This window comes from Echinops telfairi, unplaced genomic scaffold (assembly GCF_000313985.2).
Source record: "Echinops telfairi isolate 266 unplaced genomic scaffold, ASM31398v2 ScPeMD7_3;HRSCAF=10, whole genome shotgun sequence".
In the NCBI taxonomy this organism is placed as follows: domain Eukaryota; kingdom Metazoa; phylum Chordata; class Mammalia; order Afrosoricida; family Tenrecidae; genus Echinops; species Echinops telfairi.
In genome coordinates this window covers 4,898,072-4,920,066 of record NW_022103899.1, presented here as the reverse complement: position 1 = coordinate 4,920,066, position 21,995 = coordinate 4,898,072, and the positions used below count along the sequence as shown (strand labels likewise).

The following is a 21,995-nucleotide window of genomic DNA, read 5'->3' as shown; positions in this document are numbered from 1 at the left end:
TCCTCCTCCTCCTCCTTCTTCTCCTCCTTCTCCTCCTCCTCCTCCTAATTTTCCACAAGCAGTGCGTTCAGATGAAAAGAAGCCCAAAGCAGAGGTAGCCAGGGTGGATCATCTGCATGTGATTTAGTGGTGCATTAAGTCACTGCGGGGAATTTAGCGGTGAAAGAAAAAAAGGAAAAAATATAAACGCAGCCAGGAAAAATGTTTCGAGGATAAATGATGGGAGAATCCAAGATAGATTGAAAGTATGGGGGTGGGGTGGGGGTGGGGCTTTAAAATGACATGGAAAACTTTTCTTTCCACTGAATCCTGCTTCTAAAGACGGTTCCCATTTTCCACCACCACCCCCTTACCTCCCAGTCTCTCTCCTACAACACAAACCCAAAGCACGTCAGAGTGGAAAACCCACTGTTTTGGATCGATTTGGGTTCCTTCTTTCCAAACTGTCTCCAAGCTCTCATTCTTTTCTGGACTAGCAACAGGCTTTTCTAGTTTCTCTTGAGTAATCCAGTTATCCACATGCACATGCCTGTTAGGCATTCCCCTTGCTTCAGGCGTGGTTGCTCCCGAGAAAACCAATTGCTCAGAAAAGGTGGTGGTGAATTCTGCCTTGGGGCAGTGCTGAGGTCCACCTCGGAAACCAAGCTGAGTGGACTCACATGGCAATTGTCACGTGCATCCGATTTCACCTGCATTTTTTAACACGATTGAATACTTAGCAGTTAAACGGTTGGGGGAACGTTATGTTTTATCTTTAAAAGAAGAACAAAATCAATAGCTTCATTGGATTTTCTTTTTCTAACCTCCCTCTTGAACCAGCAAGGTCAAAGTTAAAGAGACAAGTTCACTTCAATCACCTTTACTAAAACTTTCCACTTGGGGTAGTCTGTATCTTACTTACTCAAGAGGAATTGGGCTTTACTTATGGAATTCCGTTTTCTGAGTGGGAGCTTATATACACTTGGATGAATTACTATGATTGCGTAATAGTCAACAATATGTAATTCACCTTACTTGTTCCTCATTTGGAATATTTTTATTTTTATTCAATATGCCTAGAGAGAATTTATCGTAAAATTGTTTAAAGGGCAGGACATGAATTTATATTACCCATGGCCTTGTTGGATGAATGTTGGTGGCCTGCTAATGGTGAAGTTGGCCATTCAAACCGTCCAGCTGCACAGAAGGAGACATGAATGGTACTCTCTGCTCTTGTAAAGATGGACAGATGTGGAAAACCCATACAGGGTTACTGAGTCAGATTCTATTAAATGACACCGAGTTTTCATGCTGTAATTCCAAAAAGGTACAACTCTATGGAATGGATAAAGTGTTCATAATATAAATTTATTCTTTTTTTAAAGGAGAATAGTGAAAAGGAAGGAATAGAGGAACTAAAAGTGCTTTTTGTTTCATTATATCTTTAGAGTGGCAAATGGATACAACTTCAATTGGCTGAGGCACAACCCAATATTCTTGAAATTGGTAGCAGTCAAGATGAAACCAAAAAACTTCTGCACGATCATGAACTTCTTTTGGCCAAGCTCAAGGTAAGTGATTAAGTTGTGAGGTGGATACAAAAGTAATAAGGAATTAAAACTTCTCCTACGTTTCCTCTTTATTTTAATATGGAACCAGATAGATAATGAGCAAACACAAGCCTTTGAGAGACTTAACAAGATTTTTTTTAGCTTTCCCTAATGTGATAGAAAATATGGAGTACTAATATTTTCATTGTGAAGAAATATACATATTTCCTGGCTGCCCCAGTTAAAAAATAACAACCAACCATAACTTTTTTATTTCATGAATTATACTCAAATAATCACAACAGATCTACATTTTTAATTGCTAATGATCCTTGCTGCCAAAAATAGTTTAGAAGGGCATGTTCCCCATTAAACTATTGAAACTACCTGATTTTGTGCTTAATATTTAGAATTCTTGAAACCATTGAACTTCACTTCCAAAACAAAAATTCAAAGATACCATTCTTAAGAACATTCCAGACAGCTATGGTAGAGCATGAAGACCCCGTGGGTTCCCTTCTGAGCACATAACCCCAGGATGCAGCCACATTGTGAGTAATAACCCTCAGAGGCAAATGCATGTCCTCGCTCAGATGAAATTTGAAAAAACAAACAAACCTTGGAGAACTGTGATGACTAGAAAGTTCTGCATTTTCAGATTTTCATATGACTTACCACCTAAACTGGAGTTAACATTTGCTTTCTAAGTATTAGACTGCGAACTGCAAGGTCAGCACTCCTCGGGAGAAAGATAAAGCTGTCTAGGATTGCTGAGTTAGAATTGACGGCAAAGCTCTGGTGGTGCTGTCAGGGAAGCACTGGACTGCTAACTGCAAGATCAGTGGCTCAAAACTGGAGAAAGATGAGGCTCTCTGCTTTCATATAGATTTACAGCGTCTATAGCAAAGTATGGTGAAGAAATCAGATGGCATCCAGCTCTCAGAAAGAAGAGCAGCTCGGGTTTTAAAGGCTTGTCTTAAAGTCAGCAGCCATCTAAGTAAATTGCCTGCTAAGTTCACATAGAATAAGCAAACCCACCTATGCTTTCCAAGGAACGTAAATAGTAAAATTCAAGACCAGAGGATGAAACTGTTTAGGACTTAAAGTCAGAGCACTCAGTTTGCAGAAGGCTATGGCGGATGGTGAAAGCCCCAAATCTGTTTGGTGGGTCCCCAAGTGGATTAAGTCTCCAGTGAGCCTCCTCTGACCATTAACCAGGGATGTGGATAGCCTTGCTGTCAGACGGAGTGCATTAGAAAGTGGATTAATGCAAATGTAGCTAGGCTAAAATTTAACACTTTATCATTTGCTCTCCCTTTCGACCCATTTTAAATTAGTTCTAGCTTTTATATTTTCTGTTTTCTTTTGGAGTGCTGTTTTTCTGGGTTTTATATTGTTGTTGTTGGGTTCCAGGGGAATTGAATGTTTTTCTTTACATGAATTCCAGGACTGGGTAAAATCTATAGCGATAGTAACGGGATGAATAGTTTCTTAAGGTTATCGCAGGGGAGGTTGGGGGAAATTGGGAACTAATAATAGTGAGTACAAGAATGAAGATGTGGTTCAAAATTTGATTGTGGTGATAATTGTCCAAATCTTTTTATTATTTTTACATCATTGAATTGAATGATATATGAACTATATGTCAATTAAACTGTTTTTAAAAACCCTATATAGGGCTGCTAGGGATTAGAATCAACTTATTGGCAGTGAATACGGTTGGTTTGGGATTCTAGCCCAAGAAGCAGATCTGATCCATACCCAGTATATATGGACAAGGGTAAAAGTAACTGAGTATCAGAGAGGTTAAAGAAATAATTAATACTGAAGCTTGTTCTCTTTTAAATAGCTTCTTGCTTAGGACCCAGGGCTGTCTTGTAAGGCGCAGGCCCGCCTTCCTTATTTCATCTGCTCTATTGTGCTTCATGCATGTGTGAAATTGAGGGCGTGTGGCAATCTTACGTTGAGCAAGTCTGTTGGGTCTATATGCTCACTTCACGTCTCTGTGTCACTTTTGGGGAAATTCTCACAATAATTCAAACTTTTTCATGATGCTATTGCACATTTAATAGACTACCGAAAAAAAAACAAAAGCTCGCTGCCATAAGTCAGTTCTGACTCACAGTAGCCCTATAAGACAGAGTGGAACTCTCCTGAGGGGTTCTGAGATTGTAAATCTTTAACTCTCCCTCAGAGCAGCTGATGGGTTTGAACTGGCAATCTTGTGGGCAGCAGTCAAGCTCCTTAATAAACTACAGTATCATTTTATTGGTTTTCCAATGTGTATAAAAGTTGTTTACACTATAATATATTATAGACTACAGTGAAAACAGGCCTTTAACACAATCCTCCTTAATGCACATCTTTCATACGCCCACCCCACTGCTGCCATCAACCCAACCGTGCAGCCAAGAACGTTGATGTCATAATATCGTCCTCTCTAGATAAAGGATCCCAAGGCTTGATAAAGAAATGATCAAGGCCCCAAGGCCTGTTTCAGCTTTACCAATAAAAGAATTTGAACAATAAAATAATTCTACCTTGCAAATGGATAGATTATTAATTCAATCAAATTTACCAGCTGTTATGCTCTTAGGTAGGCACCACTTGAAAGTGTGGCAGAAAATTGTTTGATCAGACTTAGCTTTAATATGAGCTTTGTGAAGGATAAGGGCATTCATAATTCAATAAGCCAATGATATTTAATATTTCATATTCAGCCCAGCCCTTTTCCTGTGCACAGGGAGTTGCAATTTTGTTCTAATTAGAAAGAAGGCTGCTCTCTAAGGAGTGCAGAAAGGGTTAATGCTCAGTGCCTCAGCCACTTGGACTGGGGCAAAGCCATTAGTCTCTCTGGTATCAGGTTCTTAATTTGAGGACTTATGATAATAATGGTTACCCTCTCATTCCTAATTACAAATTTTGGCGGATAAGTGTGATGACATATGGGAGGTGCGTGTAGCTTTTTAAGGAAAAAAGAGCATAATTGTTATACTAATGAATGCACAAGAGTCATTTGGGTGTCTAATTGAAGAGAAAAGCTGTTTTCGACCTTCCATGGAGAATGATCTCAAATTCTAGTCATTTAGACTAAAGGGAAAAATTCTGCAACCATAGATTTTTGTTGAGGCTTTCTAACGTGGTTAATGTCTATCCCTGGGAGAGCTTATCTTCCCTTTACCATCTTACTTAACCATTCCAGTGGCAGTCTAAAAAAAAAAAACAAAACCTTAATTTCTGTGGTAAAGACAATCTTGTGGAAAAGGCCTTATCTCCCTAAAGACACTCAGTTTCTTAAACCACACCCACGTGATTTCCTAGGAGAAAGAAGACATTGGGAAAGAGAAGGAGAGAGAATTAATCCAAGTAAGGAAGCGCTGGCTTTCCATCCTCCCACAGGCAGGCACCCTGTGGCTTGGGGAGGGAGGCGGGAGGGAGGGGTTGGAAGTGCCTCAGGAGTTGCCTGTGGATTTTCTCATTGTCAGAAACTGCCTCTCAATGGCATGACGGGTGTTCAAAGGAATTATGAATCTCAGAGCCACAACATAGGCCTGCCAAGCAGCTCCTGGGTTTGTAGATATGTGCTATTAGCTATCCAGTAAGGAATGAGTCATTAGAAAACATGCAACAATTTTACCTCTGACCGGACTGTCATAAATATATTGGTTGCCCTGTTCTGACGAAATCTCTGACCCAATAAATGCTATCTACCAGTCTTATTTCTGTTCACTAAAGAAGAAAAAAATAGTTGCAGCCAAGTAGACGCTGACTCCTGGGGACCCTGTGTGTCACCCTGGAGTTGTGCTCGGTCACATGTTTGATAGTTGATGTTTCACAGGTTGATTACCAAACATTTCTGCCAAGGTGCCTAGGGAGAGATGCAAACCTCTAACCGTTTTATCAGCAGCTCCCTGTGGTAACTATTTGCACTACCCAGGAAGTCTATATTCTTATAGCAAAACATCATGCCTTCTACTGCTTTTGCGTGCTCACAGCAAGCCTGTGTAGAGTAGAGAGAAGTCCTGCCTGGCCCAGTGTCGTCCTCATCAGTGTTGCTTTCTGTGAGCCCATCTCCACAGCCATGGCGACAACCCTTCTCACTGAGGGTCTTCCTCGTTTGTGCTGACCCTCTGCTTTACGAAGCTGATGTCCTTCTCCAGGGACTGGTCTCTACCGATGACATGTTCTTCTAAGGAGTGTTCTGGCTGTCTTTCTTCTGACACAGATCTATTTGTTCTTCAGGCGGTCTATAGAATATTGACCATTCTTTGATAACATCATAGTTCAAAGCTGTCAATTCCTCTTTGGTCTTCCGTATTCGGTGTCCAGCTGGCACAGATATTATAGTTAGAATAATTTAACAGCAAAGCTAAAAGTCTTATTAGCACTTGTCTTACATAAGAATAAGCGATGCTTTCTGCTGTTAATTTCAGGTATTTACCTAAAAATGTGTTTTTGAAAATGAAACATCAAAATTATGTTATCTGATTATTCATCTTCACATATTAGAGAAATTTTATCGGATGTGTATTGTGAATGTGATGGATGGACCCTTTTTTAAAATTTTAATAAATCATTTTATTGGGGCCTCTTACAGCTCTTATAACAATTCATACATCAATTGTATTTCAAGCACATTTGTACATATGTTGCCATCAACATTTCCAAAAACATTTTCTTTCTACTTGAGCCCTTGGTATCAGCTCCTCCTTTTTTCCCCTCCCTCCACCACCCTCCCACCCTCCTGAACCCTTGATAATCTATAAATTATTTTTATATATTTTGTTATGTTTTATTTCTTTTAAAAATCATTGTGTTGGGGGCTTGTACAACTTTTATCACAATCCATATATACATCCATTGTGTCAAGCACTTTTGTACATTTGTTGCCTTCATCATTCTCAAAACATTTGCTTTCCACTTGAGCCCTTGGTATCAGCTCCTCATCTTTTCCCCTCCCTCCCTATTCTCTCCTCCCTCATGAACCCTTGATAATTTATAAATTATTTTTATTTTATCATATCTTACACTGTCCAACATCTCCCTTCACCAGCTTTTCTGTTGTCCATCCCCCAGGGAGGAGGTTATATGTAGATCCTTATAATCGGTTCCCCCTTTCTACCCCACCTTCCCTCCACCCTCCCGATGGAACTTTTTAAATAACATCTTTGACATTATCTATATTTAAGTAGTATTTTAACCAAAATGTTTACTTTAGGGGATCTATTGCCTCTTTCCCTATTCCGATGAAAATCCAGTATCGCAGCCTTCAAAAGAGGTTACAACTTAATGTCAAGAAAACCAACATCCTCACAACTGGACCAATGGGTAGCATCATGATAAACAGAGAAAAGATTGAAGTTGACAACTTGCTTGGATCCACTACCAAAGCTCATGGAAACCGCAATCAAGAGATCCAATAATGCATTACACGGAGTGAATCTGTTGCACAAGGTCTCTTTAAAGTGTTGAAAAGCCAGGATGTTACTTTAAAGACTAAGGTGCACCTGACCCAATCCATGGTGTTTTCAGAATGTCTCAGATGCATGTGAAAGGTAGATATTGAAGAAGGAAGAAGAATGGCTGCATTTGAATTGTGGTGCTGGGAAAGACTTTGGGAAGTCCCAGGGACTGCTAAAAGAACCAACAAATCTGTCTTGGATGAAGTACAGCCAGCATGCTCCTTAGGAGCAAGGACGTGGTCTATTGGTTAACCCAGGGTCAGCTGTTTGAAACCACTAGATAATCTATGGGATAGAGTGAGGACTTTCTCCTCCTGTGAAGAGTTACCCTCTGAGAAACTCCAGGGGCAGGTCTGTCCTGTCTTCTAGGGTAGCCATGAGATGGCATTAACTAGATGACAGTAAGTTTGGTTTTGGTTTGCCATGTGGTCAGGAGAGACCCGTTCCTGGAAAATGAAATCATGCTTGGCAGAGTAGAGCAGGAGTGAAGCAGAGGAAGCCCCTCAAGAAGATGGATTGGCACAGTGGCCTGCAACAATGGGCTCAGACAGCAACAATTAAGAAGTTGACACAGGGCCGGGCAGTGTTTTGTCTGTTGTGCATATGGCCATTAGGAGTTGGAACCAACTTGATGGCCCCTAGCAATGAGAACAAGAAGTTGTGCAGCTCCACAGTTAAGACATTCTACTTTCTCAGAAGGTTTGAGGGAGAGGCTTCTATCCATCTCTACCTCTCCCTTTCTTCTCCCTGCATAAACGAGGAGGCATGTAGAGCAGTTCCCTACCATTGGGAAGCCTGAGTCGGGGCTTTCTCCTCAGGTACTTTAGACTTAGCTGCCACTCACCTGGTGGGAGTGTCTGTCTGGCAGTCAGGCCAGAGTCCTGCCCTTGCAATTATGTGTCTGTGCTCAGAACCCAGCTCTCTCCTCAGGCAAGTTTGAAGACCTAAATAGTACAGAGGGAAGAAAGGAGCCTGTCCAGCCCCCACCTCAAGTCCAGGTTGACTAGGAATTGTACCAGGTATTTGGATCGTTATCTAGCCCTGGTATTTATTTCTCAGTGGGTTTAGATTCAAAGGAGCAGGGGTGTAATTAACTGGCATTTCCCAAATCCCAGCATTCTTTTGTGCTTCAAAGCGATCTATGCTTTATGGCGCTGCACATGTCAAGTGCCTGCTTCATTTCTCACTGATCACTTCGGAGAAGGTCACTGAAATAAGGTGGGAACATGCTGCAGTCTGCAGAGAATGGGAATGAGTTGGCAATTTCTCGCTCAGGCTTTTGAAAATAGAAAGTGAATAGAGATGTAATGAATACCTATACCCTTGGAAAACTTTTTTTTTCATTAAAAAAGCAAAAGTAATGTGCTCTCTGCTATAAAAAGTCACGGTGGTTTTCCCTGACTCACTGGGTGATTCAGTATGCACTAGTTTAGTCTTACAAGGAAAACTTTCTTCCCTGAAGTTCTGGGCCAGTGTATAGCATGAAGCAATGGAGTTATACAAGTGAGTCGATTTCCAAGAGTATTCTTTAGGTTCAGCTGATGTCATGGATGATCTTGAAAAGTATTGTCTTTATACATGGATGTAATAGCAGTGGTTCAGGAAAGTTTAGTGAATCCATGGCAATAGGTTTCCATGATAGTTTTGTGTCAACGTGTCTGGGTCAGGGTTCCCAGTGGTTTTTCAGTTGAGGCCCATTAATGTCCCATGATGTGACCAAACATAATGTAGTCAAGTCCATAATGGGATCTGCAGTGAGCAGCCAATCTGTTGTATGATTAGGATGAAATGCAACCCCCTTATTCAAGGCACAGCTTGGATGCATCTGAAAGGAAGTAGGGTGTACCCTACTACCTATGGAAGCAGATGTTGTGAGGAAGCTTCCTTGCTTTTTGCTGAGTGCGGATCTTACATCTGCCTCCTTGACTCTCAGACCTGAGTCAATGATCTGTCATATTGTCTGCTGGTCCCAGTACCAGTCAGGGCCTGCCACTGACCTTCTGACCTTTTGACCTTGCAGTCATCTATCTCTGAAGCCCTCAGTCAGTGGCTACCCCTCCCTCTCTTGCTTTTTCTCCATTTCTCCATTTTCATTTATATATGAAGTAACCAGTGGAAGATAGCTAGATAGTTAGATAGATAGATAGATGATAGATAGATAGATAGATAGATAGATAGATAGATAGATAGATAGATCAAGCCCTGGTGGTATAGTGGTTACAAGTTGAGCTGTGATCCACATGGTTGGCAGTTTGAAACCACCAGCAGCTCTGTGGGAGAAAGACTGGGCTTTCTACTCCCATAAACAGTTGTAGTCTTGGAAACACACATGGCATTGCTATGAGTCAGCATTGAATCAATGGCAGTGAGTTTGGTTTTGTTGAATATATATAGAGATATAGGTATAGGTATAGATATAGTTTTAATTATGTAGAGAAGCCAGCCTAATACAGCTTCTTATCCAGGGACTTAGGGTGTATAATCTAGCAAATATCATAAATTATTGTCAGTACATGAGTCCAAGCAGGAATTCAGAGTACAAGTGTTGTTGATGAACTGTCAATACAGAGTGATTTGCCAGAGAGGAAGGAGTTCCATGAGGAGACCATTTTACAGGAACAGAGAACAGGAACTGAGCTCAGTGGCCGAGTTTGGACATGTGTAAGCTGGGCGGGCTGTGGGAAGTGTGGGCGCACACACACACACACACACACACACACACACAACTGCTCTGAGGCTTGGACATCAAGTGACACAGACTCAGGAAAGAAAGAGAGGCCTCCTCCCCACTTCTGTAATGAACAGAGGCTAGCTTGGGTATTACCAACACCGACAATACTTTGGACTATTTTGGAAGTGTTCAGGATATAGGGAGTTTATGAGAGAGATTTAAGATGGTATAAATTCTTTGGAACTTCTCCCAGTAAAAAGTGGGGTCTTTGTGTTTTCACTTGCAACTGGACAGGATCTGGGACTACCCTGACTCCTAAATACACCATGATGCTATGCCCGTTTCAGGACTTAGGGCTCAAAACTCTGCTGCTTTTAGTCCCTGTGTTTTCGAATGGTTGCTCTTAGAATCCAGCCACCTTGTGAGCAAAAAAAAAAAAAAGCACTGTTGAGAGAGGCCCATGTGAAGAGGATCTGAGACTCCCAGACACCAGCTCTGCTTGAGGTCTCACTTCATAGGCAGACAACTCACAAGCCGTGTTCGTGAGCCCTCTTGGAAATAGATCCCCCAGTCTCAGAGCAGCTGCCAGGCTGACCTACAGGGAGCAGAGGGTTGCTCAAATTGAGATTCACAGCAAAATAAAAACTTGTTGTTTTAAATTTGGGGGCCAGTTGTTACAGCAACAGATATCTGAACTTGTGGGCCACAGCAGTGGTGGCATCCTCAGGGCGCTTGGAAGGCAGCCTCATTACTAAAAGGGCACAGGCAGAAGAAAACATGAAATTTCATGGGTAGACAGTAGAGACATGGAACCAAGATTTTAGAAAATGGAAGATGATGGGATTGTGCTAATGAACAGTGCAAAGAAAAGTCTGGGATCTGGGAATCATTAACTTTTGGGGAAATGAGTAACACAAATGTAAAGATAAATCTGTTACTCTGTGAGTTCATTTGATTTGCATTATTTTAATACAGTTTCTGGGTAAGAACTGTGGTTATAAATCAGTACACAAAATATTATGGGTATATTGTGGAAGGAATGACCATTTTGTCAGGAAAGTTAGGGGAAACTTGACAGAAACTGTGATATTTACTCAGTCCTGAAGAGTAATCTGAGTTTTCCAGACACCATAGACCAATTTAAAAAAACAAACAATGGACTGGTAGGAAAATTATTGGCAATTCATATGACAGTAGAATGGCCGTAATCCTTCATATAGCTAAGAAAGATCAATAAATCAGTTAGAAATAGGCAAAGAAAAGAGAAGACAATTCACAGGCAAGAAGAAAATCACTAACAGACATGTAAAAAGATCCATGACATAAATATCAGTCTGAGAAATAAAACGTAATCATTTTAAAATGCTCTATTTGCCTAATACATCATTAAAAAGTTTACATATCAGCAAACTCACCGATGATAAGAATGTGAGTAAAAGGATAAGAATTTGGGTGAAAGGATAAGAATTTGCTCGGCACCTACCTTCATGAAATGATCACTGAAGGTAGGCGTGCTACAGCAAAGTGTGGTGAAGAAAGCAGACGGTGCCTGGCTATCAATTGAAATAGCGTCTGGGGTCTTAAAGGTTTGTATTCAAACAAGCAACCATCTAAACGAGTCCACCTGGATGAAGCACACCAACTTGTGTGATCCAAAGATGACAATGAAAAAATACAAATACGGCAAGGATAAAGCATCAGAGCTTTATGAACACTCAGTGTGTGGAGGGCAATGGGGGACCATGAGAGCCCAAACTCATCCGCAGAGCATCTGCTCAGAGTGAGCCACTGGCAGATCAGCTCCAGCCACAGGCAAGCGTCCCCATCAGCCTTCCTACAGGCAGAGACTATGGTACTCCTGATTGTTCTGGATCGAGCTCCACACTTGGCCAGTCGGCCACTCTGTAGATGTGGCCTGAGTTTGTTCTGGAGGCAGGTATTTCTTACTGGTTCCATGACAGGAATTCCATCCCTGGCTCTTTGAATGTTGATGGGGGCCTTTTCCTTCTGACGCATTATTTCTATTTTTGTCTTTGTACTACTCTGATTTTTTCCTTACCATCTTAGTGCGATTTTGTTTTTCATTGTTTTCTGTTGTCTCCCAGCAGTGAAGCACAGGAGGAGTGGATGTGTAATGGTAATTAATAACTGATCCAGGGAGTACAGGGGTTTAGGGAAAGGGGATTTGGGGAGTAAATAAAGAAGGTGGGACAGGGCGAGAGGGAGCATCAGAATGGATTGTGATTGCATAATCATTTTAAAGACGATGTAACCATGGTGGGGGCCAATGCTCTAAAATTGATGTCCTAATGATTGTCCAATTCTCCTTGATATGATTGGATGATTGGACTATAGAATTGTACGATATGTTAAATACGTGCCAATAAAACAGTTGGGAAAAAAAGAATTTGGATTGACATGACCGTTTTGGAAACTGGGAGGCATAAAAATGTGAAATGTCCCTGTCCTTTGACCCAGAGCCCTCCCTCTTTTAGGAATTTCTCCTTGGAAAGGAACACTCTAGCAAAGGTAAAGCTATGAAGGTGATTGGGCTGTGACTCCGTTTTCAATAGGACAACCTACCTGAACAAGGGTCAGGGGTGGGGAGTACATTTAGAACTTGAGCATCCACGCTTCTTTCATATAGCAGATTGTTTTTCCTGAGCCCCGACTTCTTACGTGTGTCACAGATACATGAACGCTTGTGCATTTAAGTCAATGTGGGTAGTGCCAGCAAATACCTTCTGATTTGAAATCTGGATCAGGTTTCAAATACAATGACTATTTTTGAAATTGTCCGGCTACAGCTTCCAAGCGACGCCATGTTTCCTTAGAAAATGATCCTCTGTATAGGAGCCCAGCTAGTGCCATGGCTTGAACCCACTCAGTGCTCTGTGCCTTAATGGTGTCTGTTTCCCTAAAGATGTATGGCCTTGGAAACCCTATGGGGGTTCTACACGGTCATGTAGGGTCACCATGGGTATGTTAATTTTCACGAGCACTAGTGACCTCGTCTCCCTCCTCTGTCAGTTGATGTGACTATGGTGGCTTTGTAGGCTGCTGTGATGCTGGTGGCGACACCACCAACATTTCAAATTGGTGGTCCTCCGTGGTGAATAAGTTTCCCTGGAGCTCCCACACTAAGACAGACTTGGAAGAAGGGAGAGGTGATTCGTTTCCCTGGAGCTCCCACACTAAGACAGACTTGGAAGAAGGGAGAGGTGATTCGTCAGTCCACTTCTGAAGTTAGTCGTTGAAAACCTTATGAATGGCAGTGGACTGCTGTCTGGTCTCGTGCTAGAAGATGAGTCCCTGGGTGGGCAGGGACTTCCAGACACAGACACAAACAAACAGGCCTCGAGAGAGGAGCAGACAGAAAGCTCCTTAGCAGCATGGATGACGAGACGTCATCTCTCATACTTTGGTCATGTTATCAGTCTCTGGAAAAAGACACCAGATTTACTAAAGTAGAGGGTCCGCGAAAAAGAGGAAGGCCTTCAGTGGCAGTTACATTATCTGTCAACTTGAGAAAGGGTGGAGTCTAGCCTGTCAATCAGGTGGCAGCTTGATGACCTCATTTGAAAGAGAGAAATAGCTCGCCTGAGGCCAGCTACCCTCTCTGCTTCATCTTCCTGCTGGCAAGCCACATGGAGACACAAAGATGGAGCCAGAGCCCTGGAGCTGGAGGAGCCACGTGGAGACCCCTGCCAGCGCTGAGATGCTTCCACTGCCATTGGATCCACAAGACTTTCCACCCATTGTCCTGTGATCTTCCTGCATTTGGCATCATTGCATGTGTTGCATGAGTCTGAAGAGGAATTTATAGAGTGGTATCAGACGTATGGGCTAGTATCAGACTTATGGACTTGATCTGGACTGGGCTGGGATGTTTTCTTAATACACAATTACTCTTTTGGAAAAAGCTCTCTCTTATACACATATGAGTGTCTCTGGATTTGTTTTCCTAGTCAACCCAGACTAGCACACCTTCAACGAGATGGACTGACACGGTGGCTGCAACAATAGGTTTAAATGTAAGAACCCCCTGGGAGGATGGCCTGGGGCCTGGCAGTGTTTTCTTCTGTTGTACATCAATCAGGTTGCTATAAGTTGAAACCTAGTCGACATCACCTCATGACAGCAACAGCAACTCCTTCCTGAATAGCCTTAGCAAGAAGGGACCTTTTTAAACCTATACACTTGCTCTTAAATACGTGATAACGTATCAAGAGTTTTTCAAATCACCTGGCTCTATTGTTCTCATGACAACTCCATCTAGTTATGTCTGGATCCCAATTACCTGTGTCTTCTATTCTTTCCTATCATGTATGCAGTTCAGAGACTTGAGTGGATTTAAATTTTTGTATCTTCGAAAAATTGTCTGAAAATTGAAACTTGGTTCTAGTTTCAGGCAAGATGGCCTAAACAGACTCCAGCCTGTCCCCACCAACTTCTACGCTGAACCCTGGGCAGGATGCTTCCCCACTGAGAATGCTAGACAGCAAATGTTAGCAGGTAGGTTCCCGAAAGAGATCCGAATGAAAAACACCGCCAAACCTGTAGCGGATTCATTTTTTCCCACCTTCAGTGTTGCTGAATCTGAACTGAATGACAAGCTGACACCCTTCAGTGCACAGCAGGTATGGATAGAAAAAGGCCCACAAAAGCCCTGTCTGCCATGCCTCAAGGGTAAGAGAGGACTCCTAGGGGTCAGAGAAAAATGCTGGAAAACCTTAGCTCTGGACTTTGCTGCTGTTCTATCTGCCCCAACCTGGCCTTCCCACGATGGTAGTGGTGATAGTGAGAGTGGAGACAGGCAGTTAGCTGTGTAAACCTCTGAGAGAGGGAAACCCTTCTTCCCTGACAGGACGGACCAGGGATCGATTCACAGTGCTTAATCCCCCTGCCTCTGCCCTATCCGCAGCTGCGCACTGACTGCAAAAGTAGTCAGGAGACGTGCATAGTGGAGTGAAGAAGCTAATGCTCAAGCTTTCAGGACAGAGGGTCAGGCAGGGCAGCTTCTGTGGTGCAAATAGCAGGCATCGAGTTCAGCCAATGAAGTCAGAGGAGAGGGTGAGAGAGTAGCCTCGCTTTTCAGCTGCATACCTCAGAATGTCTACGTGGTGAGCTGCTTTCCTTAAAAGACCGTCCACTTGCTCTCTGCATAGGTGAGTGCTCAGAAGAACCACAAGCTCTGATGTTCAATATAGAACACGTTTTTTCACTTGACAAATCCATACAGGTCCCGAACTTTTACACATTTGAACAAAACCCCCAAATCTCACTGTCCTCACTGCTCCTGTGAGTTTCCAAGGCTGTAACTCATTTCAGCTGTAGAAAGTTCTGTCTTTCTCTTGCAGAGAAGATGGGTATTTTGAACTGTTGACCTTGCAGTTAGCTGCCCAATGCATAACCACCACACCATCAGGGCTCCTATTGAGAAACCCAAATCACTAACAGCGAACAGCTACGTTGCTAACAGTTTACTGAGATTCTGGTTCAGTGATCCCCCAAATATTAACCTTTCATTAATGCACTGAAAAGGACATACTTTGCTTTAGACATTTGCCTTAAATATAGTGTTACACTTAGAAAGAACTGCAATGAATAGAAATACCCAATTCAAGTTGTATATGTAATTTTAAAAATTCTCATAGCCATCTAGATATTTTAAGGGGACAAAGTGCTTCTATTAGGAAAGAATAAAAATCTTAGCTCAACCGTCGACATTTCCGTCTGAAGGATAAGAAACAAGGAGCAAATCAAAACCCCACCCAGCAGAACAAGGGGAGTCAAAAGGACATCACAAGGACCTAGCAATCGCAGACACAGTGGAGAAGATCCATAAAACCCCAAGCTCGCTCTTTGAAAAGGTCAGCAAACTTGGTCAGCCTCTAAGCAAACAGACTGAAGAAAGAAAACAAGAAACAAGACACCCTAACACCTTCCCAGGAAAGAGGCAGCCTCCCTCTACATAACCATTCCCTTATTGTATTTACAAAAGCATACTAAAGGCACGCTCCGAACAGCTGCAGGAATCCTGATGGTGCTGTCAGGTCAGTGCAGGACTCTACTAACGGCCATTCCAGGGGAGAAAAGACGAGGCTGTCGGCTCAGGTAAAGATGGACAGCCTGGGAAACCCCGTGTCTGATGGATAGAAGTAAGAACTGACTTGTTGGCAGTGGGTTTGGTTGTGTTCTTTTCCCCTTGGGGGGTGTGTGTGTGTGTGTGTGTGTGATGAACAGTTCTATGTACATAAATTCAATAATTAGATGAAATGAAGCAGTTCCCTGAGAGCCATAATTTATCAAAACTCACTGAAGAAGAGTAAAATGAATCAAATAAAATTAATTTTAAAAGCATGCTTTATTTCCCCTAGTATACCTACAATATATAAACATTTAACATATAATCAGTATAAAAATTAATGAGCTTTTTTAATAGGTCTTCAGAATCCAGAAAACATGTTATATTTACAGCACAACTCAATTCACAGTAGCCTCATTTCTAAAGGCTAGTGGCTACAATTATTGAACTATGAAGATTCACACAATAAAGATTATTAAATCAGCTGGGAGTGAGACAGTTCGCCTGTCTTTTAGCTCAGGAAAACTCTGCTATAACTAAATTAATATATACAAAACCTAGAAAGGAAAACTTTGAGATGAATTTCCTTCTAGAGGCCAAATATAAAAGAAAAGCCAGGTCAAATCTTTGAAGTTGATTAATAAAGCAGTCTTATTTGATACTTTTGTAGAACGGTTAACAGTATTTTTCCTAGTTCGTTATCTTTAAATAGGAATATAAATTAGTTTGTGTATTATAATTGATTTTCTTTTATTTTCTTTGTTTAAGATAATATTTTATTATGTTTAAAGTGAAAGTTCGCACAGCAAATAAGGTTCCTACTGAACAATCTCTATAGAATTGATTCAGTGATATCAGTTAAACTTTTTTTTACACGATGTCGTCTTTCTCTGTCATTCCATTCTGGCTGTGCCACTTCCAGGATCCTAATTCTCCAACCTCCTTACCTTCTCATCTGCGCTTAACGTAATTTTTTACCATTTAGAGCATATAGCTCTCCCTTTTTATTTCACTTTTCAGACTAATCCATGTTTCCTACCAACATTTCTATTTCTATTCAGATTCCTCTAAATGAATGTTTAATATGAACTGGGTGAATACGTATGGAGCAGATTATCAGCTTTACATTAAGAAATTTATTATACATATTTGTTTTAGCTCCTCTATTGTAGCCCCTTCAACGTACCATGGTTTGATTCTACTTCCTCCCCTGTCTCCATGTCCTTCTTTCCTAACCTCTGGCCACTTGGATCTTAAATGGCTGGTTATCCTAGCATAGAGGTGAGCTCAGGTCCAGACCTGGAGATTTTCTGAAGGCTCTAGTCTCCGAGGTCCCACCTGTCTCCATTTGACCAGCAAGTCTGGGTTCCCTTATGCTTTTGAGTTCTGTTACCCATTTTCCTCCCACTCTGCCCTAGACTTTCTAATGGGATCCTTTCCCAAAGCAGCTGGCCGTGGTAGCCCGGCACCATCTAGTTCTTCTGGTCTCAGCTTGATGGAGATGGATGTCTGCGGTCCATCAGTCTACTGGACCAATGGTTTCCATGTGTCTTTTGATATTTATTACTCTTTTCTCCAGACAGGGAGAGAGACCAGTAGTTATACTTTAATGGGCTGCTCCCCAGCTTTTATGACCCCAGTCGCTATTCACCAAATATTTAAATACATGTGCATAAAGGAATCTGTACATTGTGATAGGTTTTCCTTGGTAAATTATTGTTTATAACAAATAAATTATAAAAGCACTTTGAAATAATGAAAAGAAATCCTTGTATTACTAATTCAACTTACAGACTGAGAGTAGACTGCAGAACTAACTGGTCATATGTCAAGAAGCATCATGCATTCTGGAAGCATTATTGCATGTTTCATTAATAATTTTTTATGCAATTAATTTTTTCATTGTTCATACATTACCCAAATATTGCTAAGGGTTTTCCTTATGGTTATGTTGACTAACAGTAATAATAGCATGGGAGGCCAAATGGAATTCAGATTCTAAAAGCAGCTGATGGGATTCTGCTAATATGCCCTTAATTTACTTAATGTTGGTTAACACACTATATATAATGTTGGCTTAAAGACTACATATTTTGTGACTTGAGTGGTGAATATATAAAACAGCAAGGATCCAATTCTATGAGTATATATTTGTATTTGAAGAACTTGGACTCACTTAAGAATTATTTTTGTATTGCTCAATTCATATATGAATATTTCACACAGCTGGGTTTTTTTATTATTTGGATGATAGCTTAAGATCCAAATAACATAAGAAAGGAGCTGTAAATATTACTGAGAAAAATATGATCCCGAATAACAGGCGTTCCACCAGTTTTTATGGGTATTGTTTGGTGTTCAGAGAAGAGAGCATCATGATCTGCTTATCACTAGTCATATAAATGAGTGAAGGGTTCAATCTTCAGGAAAGTCTGCTTTCCAGGACTAAGCCACTTGCCTGGAAAAGGTGTTAGACAATTAATCAAAATTAGGATGACAGAGAATGATGATCTCTGGATTTTCTTTTCCTTCAAGAACAAAATTAAGGAGATTCACAACTGGCCTATTAAAAAAGGTCAAGCTCAAATTCCTTGCCACGGAGTCAATTTTGACTCATCGTGACCCCATGGGACAGGGTAGGACTGACGCTGTGTGTTCCCAAGACTCTTTTTGGGGAGGAAAAAGCCTGATCTTTCTCCCACGGAGCAGCTGGTGGTTTCCCACACCACTGACCTTGTACGTAGCAGCCCAACATGTAACCCTGTATAAAGGTTAGGTAAACACCAAAAGAAATAAAGCCCAAGCCAAACTTATTTCCACTGAGTCGACTGTGACTCATATCAACCACATACATGGTTTCTGGGGCTTTGGAAATCTTCATGAGAGCAGACAGCTTCATCTTTTGAGATGGTGGGTTCGAACTGAAGACCTTAGAGTTAGCAGTCCAATGCTTACCAGGCAGTGCCACCAAGGTTCCTAGGCAAACACAGGCATACCAAAGAATGTTTTCAATATTAGTTTATCCTAAAACCTCCATCCTGACCAACTCGTTCGTCATTATAGGAGACTTTTCAACTTATCAAGTTTGTACTTCCACAGAAATCAAGTTAAATTTGCAAATATGATTTTGCCAGAATGGTAATAATCTATTTAGGGACCCAATATGTACTTACAAGACACCCTCAGTGGGTTGTAGGCATGAAGGACTGCAAAGGAGAGAAAGGTCCATGATCTCTGACAGCTTGTGGAAGCAATCACAGCGACTATGGCTTGATCACCTACTGTGTGCCTGTCATTCGAAACACATTGGGTATTTAATCCATACATCAGCCTTGTATGGTCGAACATGCTCACTTTTACAAGGCCAGTAGGCAAAGTAACTGGTCCAGGGTGCTGGAGTGACTCGGAAGAGGATAATGCATGAGCTTCTTTTGTTCGGAGAGGAGAGACTAGAGTCTGGGGAACTGAGCAGACTTACTAGGAATTGAGGTGGGATTATTGGTGAAGAGTTTGTGTGCCATGAATCTGAATTTCTGTGAGATTCTGCTGCAAAGTGGGGAAGGGGGGGGACTGCGAGAGAAAGATGACAGCTGACTGCCCAGAAGGAGCGTGAGGCCAAGCAGAGTTTACCAAGCTCAAGATTCTAAATGGACGCAGGATACGCCGGTTAGCAGAAAGCTGGCTAGAGGCAGGCCCTTTCTTGGCCCAAGAGCGCCCCCTTCAGCCTGTCTCTTCTTAGCCCTTTGGGTGGATTGGCCCTCAGGATTCATCGCTGCCCTTAGAACAAACATAGGTTAATGCATCCGCAGATGAACTGGATCTTACAGGATCTTGGGTCAGGAGACCTGGATAGTGACTTCCTGTTCTCGGATTTTTGTCTGATGGTTCTTTAAGGCCCCAAACTCTAAGCACCTGTTAAGGAAGGATGCAAAACGAATAACCGCTGACATGAGGGCCTCTAGAGGAAGGAAAGTGGAAATGTGTAAGGTCTAAGCATCGGAATTACTGGGGCTTAGAAAGCAACACAGACACACCAACCCAGGTCTCCAGCCGGAGGAGTCAAGGGAAGGCCCGAACACGTGCACGTGTTTCAAGTCTGCTGCTGCCCTAATTCTGGTGCACAGTGATGAACAAGAAGCTCCGCGCGAAACCAAAAGAAACACTCACCAGCTAAAGCTCGGGCCAGACGTGCCCTCAATGGGATCCAGAAAGGGGCCATGGGAACGCGGAGGTAAAAATATTCAGCGTCACATCCAGAGTTCTGAGAGAAGACAGTTCCAATCAGGAGAAGTGAATTTTGTCTGAAGCACCAGCAGATTGAGGACCATGCTATGCGATGTGACCATCAGGGTATTACTATTGCTCTCTGGAACCTTGCTGGAATGTCCCCCACGGATGTTATTGACCACGTCTCTTCTGAGACTTCTTTAATTTAGAGCGTACCTAACTCCCTTACAGCTTCTGTTCCACAGAAGAGCCTTATATATTCAATTTTTGTCATCATCATGAGATTTCTATCCCCAAGGCCAGCACGGTGCTAGGATTGTATGTTCAACACATGTTTGTGAAATGACATATAAATTAATATACAGTGAACTCTCGCCACTTCGCGCTTCGACGTCCGCGGCTTCACTCTATCGCAGTTTTTGCGTAACAGCGCATGCTCTGTCATTACTGCCACTGATTGGCTCATACTGTACACGCTTGATGCCATAAATAATATAATAAATAATAAATGATAATTGTAACGTCCAAAATGTTTTACTGTATTTTCCCTTTTTCGTTTAATAAATTGGGTAATACGAGTGTAATGGTGACTAAAGGGTGTTTTTTCATGTCCTCTATGCTCTAACTACGAAAATATTTGATTTTCAAATAAGGAATCCTACTTCGTGGAATTTCATTTATCACGGTAGGGTCTAGAACCGGTTAACCGCGATAAACGAGGGTTCACTGTATATGTATATCCAATGAATAATGGCAAGAGCAGTTAAACTATGTGTAGTTACAAAAGAAACAGGCTAAAAAAGGAATGTAGGTTAAGAAATGCAATGGCTACGATTTAACTGATGTTCACATCCCTCGCTCTTCTTGCTCACGATGTTTCCGAGGGGTTTAAGAAGACTCAATTATTAATGTCCAGAACATTGCAGTGCCTAAGAGAACATGGTGGAACTGATAAATTAGTAACACTATTAGTTTTTCTGATTTGTGTCATTATCCTTTTTTTAACTGAGCCAGAGGATGAGTTTCTGAGTAAATTATTGATATCCTCATTTTGGATTGCTAAATCTGCCTCTTCTGTGAAGCCTGACCTGAGTTTCAGCCTTACCTTGTGCCCATCTTTTCCCATTATTCTTCTTCAGGGCGTCTCCTTTAACACCTCATGATACACAGGACAGTGTTACCTTCTAATGAGGTGCGTATGTGAAAGTAGTCTGTCTAGTGTATTCAAAGTGGACTTCTAAAGCGTTCAGGATCAAAATCATCGCGAGAACTTGCTAAAATGCAGCCAAATAGACTCCTGGCAAAAGTTCGGTTACATACGAAGCATCCTTGAATTGGAGCTTCCTTAAGAGTAATCCAAATACCACAAACACTTGGATAGTAGACATGGTTAAACCACTCAACCACTAATGCGAAAGTGAGAGGTCTGACTCGCCAGAGCAGCGGGCAATCTACTTCCAAAGCACCAGCAGGGAAAATCGGTGCAGCACTGTTCTGCCATGTGGGCCTTGGGTGGCCATGATTTAGAGTGGACTGGATTTCAATTAGTTTTTAGTTAGACACCAATGGTGGAAGAAACCCTGGTGGACAGGACAAAGGGGACCTTCATTGGACACTTGCAGCTCGAATAGGCTCTTTCTCAGCATTTGTCATGGCTTTCAGTATTGATAAATGATCACATAAGTGCAGATGTAGTACAGAACATTTTTATTCTCAATATAAATTGAGAATATGCTTACTATGTGCCAACCCCTTTAAAAAAAGCATTTTATTGAGGGCTCGCTCCTACCACTGTTATCAAAATCCATACATACATCCATTGCGTCAAGCACATTTGTACATTTGTTTCCCTCATCATTCTCAAAACATTTGCTTTTTACTTGAGCCCTTGGTATCAGTTCCTCATTTCCCCCCCTCCCTCTCTACCCCCCTCCTTTATGAACCCTTGATAATTTATAAATTATTATTATTTTGTCATGTCTTACACTGTCCGACGTCTCCCTTCACCCACTTTTCTG

At 41.8% G+C, this 21,995-nt stretch overlaps 1 protein-coding gene across 6 annotated transcripts in view; it reads left to right on the top strand.

Moving 5' to 3' along the window:
• CCDC141 (coiled-coil domain containing 141) overlaps window positions 1–21,995 on the top strand; it is a 252,786-nt gene that overhangs the window by 1,380 nt on the left and 229,411 nt on the right. For all 6 annotated transcript variants that reach the window (XM_045295115.1, XM_045295113.1, XM_045295114.1 and 3 more), the window contains exon 2: window positions 1,428–1,550. In XM_045295115.1, the coding sequence (XP_045151050.1) occupies window positions 1,428–1,550 (123 nt within the window). The remainder of the gene's footprint in view (window positions 1–1,427; window positions 1,551–21,995) is intronic.